The sequence below is a fragment of the Salvia miltiorrhiza genome, chromosome 5 (assembly GCF_028751815.1).
Source record: "Salvia miltiorrhiza cultivar Shanhuang (shh) chromosome 5, IMPLAD_Smil_shh, whole genome shotgun sequence".
Classification (NCBI taxonomy): domain Eukaryota; kingdom Viridiplantae; phylum Streptophyta; class Magnoliopsida; order Lamiales; family Lamiaceae; genus Salvia; species Salvia miltiorrhiza.
In genome coordinates, this window is record NC_080391.1 from 29,625,991 (window position 1) to 29,632,221 (window position 6,231).

Sequence of the window (6,231 nt, forward strand, 5' to 3'; positions counted from 1 at the left end):
GGCGTTTATTTTGTATAATTGATGATGTGAATAATTGAGTATTTTTATTCTAAAAAATAGGATATCTCAAATCCCACCATTTTTATGGAATAATAATTAAATAAAATTAGTTTGGATGATAAAAATAATAAAGGGCTTTAGGATATCCCAAAGTTGCAATCCCTTAAAATAAACAAAGAATTAGTCTTACTGTTTTTATCTATTAAAGCTAATCATCTAAAGTAAACTCACCCTAAATATATATTGTTAAGAGTTTATTCTCCTTATTTTTTTTTTGGAATGGACTTGTAATATTGATTTATCACTCACAAACATTTGAAAAAAGATTATATAAAATTTATATGCTCTATACATGTAGAAGTTGAAATTTCACTTGAATAGCGGGATAAAAGGTGTAGATTTTTTTAATACTTCACCCGTTTCATAAAAAATATCATATTTTTCATTTTCGTCCGTTCCATAAGAAAGTACTACTTCATTTTCTCTTTTTACCACTCATTTTTACATAATTTCACAATCAATTCAACCACAACCACTCAACACATTATCTACCAACATTTTTCTTAAAATTCGTACTCCCTCCGTCCTGTAAAAATAGTCGTAGTAGAGAGCGGCATGAATTTTAATAAAAGTTGTTAAGTATGTTATGAGTTGAGAAAGAGTCCTACCATAAAGTTAGTGTTAATAATGATAATTTTTTTGATAAATTAACAATATTAAATAAAGAAATTTAAAGGTCGCGCGCCACAAAGGACTTGAACCCAAGATCTTTGGCCTTAAGCATTAACCCCTTATCGTTTGACAAACACACGCAAACTGTTAATAATAATAATAATAATAATTAATTGTATTATAAGTGGAGAAAGAGTCTCCTCATGTGGTAGAATAGGTAAATAAGTTGATATATGAAGGGTAATTTATTGTGGGATAGTGTCCATAAATCAATTAGGATTATTTTTTGCGAATAACCAAAAAAAAATTATGACTATTTTTAGAGGACAGAAGGAGGAGTATCATTTTCTAGCAATCCTCTCTTAATTAAGGAATGAAAGGAGTATAATTAAAAAGAGGGGGCGCTCCCATAAGAGCCCCAATAGCTTGTTTGATATATAAGGTTTAGAGTAAAATTTTGAATTAGCCAAAATAAAGCATAAAACACAATTTATGGCCACATTGAAAATATATAAAATTTGACCATTTTATTGATTTTAGACGTTTTTACCCTTAATGAGGCGGATCGGGTAGGATCAGGCGCGTGAGTCGCGTGCCGGGTCGGGTTAGGCACTTATGACACTAATAATGTCATAAGTACCAAGATTTTACTTTGTTTTATTTTGGATTTCTGTTGGCACTTATGACACTATTAGTGCCATAAGTGTCAACGAAAATCCAAAATAAAACCAAGTAAAATGGTCCTTTTGGCACTTATGGCACTAATAGTGCCATACGTGCAACACAAATACATAAATAACAGCAATAGAATCAAGAAATCATAAATGGATAATCTAAACTTTAAATGGATAATCTAAACCCTAAATGGAACATCTGAATCCTACCGGGAAGTGTTTAAAATGGTCCTTTTGGCACTTATGGCACAATAGTGTCATAAGTGCCAACGGAAATCCAAAATAAAACCAAGTAATAAAATGATCCTCTTGGCGCTGTCTTTTCCCCGTGAGCGCGCAACTCACCCATAAGCTTCCAGCGGTTGCGCAATCATCCAGCGGTCGCACAATCATCCAGCGGTTGCGCAATAATGGCCAGATTTTGTGATTTGAAGATTAGAGGCCGAAATTTGATTTTTAATCTTCATTATGGCCATTTGACTACATTGTTTCTAAGGTTTATCTACTCTATACGCGCAGAAATTTAAATTTCGGTTGAAAAAGTTGAAAAACTCGGTCATACGTTAACCTGATATAATCATTAATATGCAGCAATACTCTTAAACACGTAAATCTTATTTTCGGTGGGGTTGAAAAACGTATGGTTGATTTCTTGTAAGAAAATGTAATAACGATGACGATGAGCACACACATCCTCTTTCCTTCTCTCCCTCCTCCCACACAATCATCTACAAAGGAAATAAGTCATTCCAAGAATCTGGGCCGGCCGGGGAGTAATAATATTAATCTCATGCAAACTAATTTTGTCTTATAAGTAATGATATTAAACTACTCATGCACGCCAGAATTTAACTGATCAAATGTAATATAAAAATAATATATACATGCATGTATATATTGACCTATCAACCAGTTAACCTAATTTGCAATCTTTTTCTCCAAAACGATAAAACTTAGTCGGAATTTAAGACTTAATGAAGCGACGTGCCTGCACTGCGGAGGTAGAATTTTCTAGGTTAGAAAAATAAAATAAACTATACTACTTTTCGTTGCATTTTTCCCTTTCTCTTATTATCCTTTATCCAAAGATGATTCATCTTATATATATTTTCAACAATAATAATCACTTACGCATAAAATACTTATGATCGGAAAAGTCCATGACATAACCTCTATAAAAGGAAGGATATCGACCACGATGAGCAACATAACGAGAAATCAAGAAATGGAGTCTCCTCGTATTATTACACTCTTCTCATTAATTCTAGCAAACATTTTAATCCTCGTCACCTCTTCTTCTCAAAACTACGACGATTTTCTCGAATGCCTAAGCGATCAATTCCAACGCTCAAACTCAGCCACTGATATCATCTACACCCCTCAAAATGTAACATACGCATCTCTACTACTAGCACAGAATCTCCGCCCCGCCGCCACGGCGCGGGAGAGGCCGGAGCTCATCATCACGCCGCGTCGCGAAGCCGATATCCAGGCAGCGATTCATTGCTCCAAGAAACTCAACCTGCCCCTCAGAGTCAAAAGCGGCGGCCATGATTTCGAAGGCCTCTCATACACTTCCCAAACCCCCTTCGTCGTCGTCGACATGCGCAACTTCCGATCAGTCACCATCGCCCGCGACGGCAAAACTGCGTGGGTTCAAACCGGCGCCACGCTCGGCCAGCTCTACCACACGCTCGCCCTGAGAAGCCGGACTCTCGCTTTCCCGGCTGGCGTCTGCCCGACCGTGGGCGTCGGCGGCCACTTCAGCGGCGGAGGGTTCGGCATGATGTCCCGCAGGCATGCTCTCGCCGCCGATCACATCGTCGACGCCAGAATAGTCAACGCCGACGGAGAAATCTTGGACCGGAAAACCATGGGAGAAGATCTCTTTTGGGCCATCCGAGGCGGCGGAGGTACGAGCTTCGGCATTGTTCTAGAATTCAAGGTAACGTTGGTCACCGTGCCGGAAACGGTGACGGTCTTCAACGTCACACGGCGGTTGGAGGAAAACGCAACGGAGTTAGTCCACCGGTGGCAGTTCGTCGCGGACAAGATCGACGACAACCTCCTGATCAGGATTTTCCTGCATCCCGACGTATCTCCGACGACCGGAAACAAAACGGTTGCCGCTTCTTTCACCTCCTTGTTCCTCGGCCGGGCTCGGGACCTTCTGCAGATAATGGAGAAGCAATTTCCCGAGCTCGGATTAACCGAACAAGACTGCCTCGAAATGAGTTGGATTGAATCGGAGCTCTTCTTCTCGGGGCTCCGGGATCAGCCCCTCGACGTTTTGCTGGATAGAAATCCACGCGACGTGTTGTATTACAAAGGAAAGTCGGATTACGTGAGCACGCCGTTCCCGTTAGAAGGCCTGAGAGGGATATGGCGATTCCTTGTTGAAGAAGAGGGTTCGGAGCTGCAGTTCAGCCCCTACGGCGGGGCGTTCAACAGATTCTCGGAGTCGGAAACTCCGTTCCCGCATAGAAGGGGCACCGTTTTCATGATCGAATACGTAGTAGGATGGGAAACTCTGAATCAATCACAGCAGCACCTTGATTGGTTAAGAAGATTGTACGATTACATGGAGCGTTACGTGACCAAGTCTCCGAGGGCTGCCTACGTCAACTATAGGGATCTCGACATCGGAAGGAATAATATTGAGGGCAACACGAGTTATGAACAGGCCAGTGTTTGGGGGCTCAGATATTTTAACAATAATTTTCGAAGATTAGTTCGTGTCAAGACCAAAGTTGATCCTTCCAACTTCTTCAGAAACGAACAAAGTATTCCGCCTATATCGTCTTAATATATTACTCCTATAAGAAAGATTCATTCTTTCAGTCACTCGCGCGTATATATAGACTGGTAATTGGTAATTGATAAATAATTATGTTGCATGATGAATAAAGTGATTTTGGTTTTAATGTGTAGCGAGTTTAGAATTGGTTTCTACTGGCGTTTGCCATGTTCGTTGTATTGTATGTACAAATATGATTGTCATATCTATTTTTATACGCGAGTTTCAATCCCATCTTACTTTGTAATGTTTGCAATTGCAAAGAAAAATAATAAATACACTTTTTCATGTCTTTAACATATTTTTGGTGGAATGAAATCTGTTTGTTACCCTAAAAAAGAATACACATATAACATATTTTTCATGTCCTGGCCATGAATTCTTCTTCCTCACCTCTTCATGGTGGCAACGAAGACGATCTTGTCTTTTGTGATACTAGTCAAGGCACATCAATGTCATGAACTAAGCGAGGCGTCGGCGACGGCGTCGGCGACGGGAGGCTACGGTAGAAGAAATGTTTACTATATGAATTTCTACTTCTTTATTGTTAATGTTCTTGAATTTACAACTAATTCGATGAATTCACTTGAATGAATTCATAATTGATTTTTTTTAGAGGCACAATTGAAATATTGGTCAGTCATGAATATTTATTAAAATTGTATAATTTACAACCATAACTATTCTGAATTGTAAATTTTATTCTCATTCATAATTATGAATATGACTTATTTTCATTTAATTATTTTCAGTGTTTAAAATAGCACATATCCATTAATTAATTTTAAACTTACTGACAATTTTAATTAATCGATATGTGCACGAACATCAATTCATGACAATAACCGATAAAACTCATTGGTGTAGGCGTCCACAGAGCCTAAATTCCGACGAAGGTTATAAAAGTGATGGTCTAGAAAACTAGCATAATTATATGGGAGGAATTCACACTCTAGATGCTTGAATTTTGACCAAGAATTGAGACGAAACTTACCATGATGTTGTCGAGTAATTTTCAATTAATATCATCATGAGGATGCTAGGGTTACGTATACTAAAAAAAAGTAACTTTATTTTCTTATTAATGAGAATAAATATTTTTGTCATATAATTTATATTATATTTATTTGTTAATTAAACTGTAACATGTCTAAATTTTATATAAAGATCAGACGATCACAGAAGGTCACATAAATAATCTGTTATAGAATGAACTAAGTTCACACTCTAAATATATTTCAGCAATCTATTAGTATCGACTAAAGTATCTAAGTTGTGAAATTAGCTTGTATTAGCTAACATAGATACTTGTGATGTATAACACTGAAACGAATTCATAGTGCGATAAATTCTAAATAACTGACATGATTTAGAACAAGGTCTCAGGAAATTATTTTATCTTAATTTATAATAATCATATTGTGCATGCAATATTTTATTATGCAGTGCATTCACTAGCGCCGATTTACCGGCGATATTTACCGGCGGCAGCTTCGCCGCCGGCGATTACCGGCGGCTTTCCGATGGCGGAGCGGCCGACCCGTAAATTTTAAATATATGGCGTTAATACCGGCGGCAAAATCGCCGCCGGTAAATACTAAGGCCGCCGGTAAATGTCTATTAATTTTTTTTTTAAAATTTAACAATAGCGGCGGCATCTATCGCCGGTGATTAGCGGTGGCAAGAGTGCCGCCGGTAAAAGGAGATGCGGGTCGGGCTTTAGCGGCGGCAATGGGCCGCCGCTAATTTTTAAGCCCAAATTTGGGCTTCAAGCCCTAACTGGAACCAGAACAGCCCCCCCCCTCCAGCCCCCCTGCCCTGCTGCTGCCGCTGCCGCTAGTTGCTGTCGCCGTCGCCTCCGTCAAGGTAAGCCCCACCCTTCCTTCTCTCTCTCTCTCTCTCTCACCTTCTCACCCTCTTTTCATCTTTCTCCTCTTAATTTCAGGCCAATCCTGCCGCCTCACCGCTCCTGCCACCGCACGGTTCCGCCGTCGACCCCCACGGTACACTCTTGTTTTTAATAGACTTTTATTTATTTATTATTTATTTGTTTGATTAAAATTAACTTAACTCTAATTAATTTATAGG

General features: G+C 38.9%; 1 protein-coding gene across 1 annotated transcript; it reads left to right on the forward strand.

Annotated features, from left to right (window-relative positions):
• The first annotated feature begins 2,539 nt into the window (after window positions 1-2,539).
• On the forward strand, window positions 2,540-4,442 carry LOC131026382 (berberine bridge enzyme-like 18). Its single transcript, XM_057956250.1, has one exon. It carries the CDS (start codon window positions 2,545-2,547, stop codon window positions 4,150-4,152), a length of 1,608 nt encoding a protein of 535 aa, XP_057812233.1. The 5' UTR covers window positions 2,540-2,544; the 3' UTR covers window positions 4,153-4,442.
• The last annotated feature ends 1,789 nt before the right edge of the window (window positions 4,443-6,231 follow it).

Coding starts and splice junctions, on each gene's coding strand:
- LOC131026382 (XM_057956250.1), top strand. CDS start 2,545: ATGAGCAACATAACGAGAAATCAAGAAATGGAGTCTCCTCGTATTATT.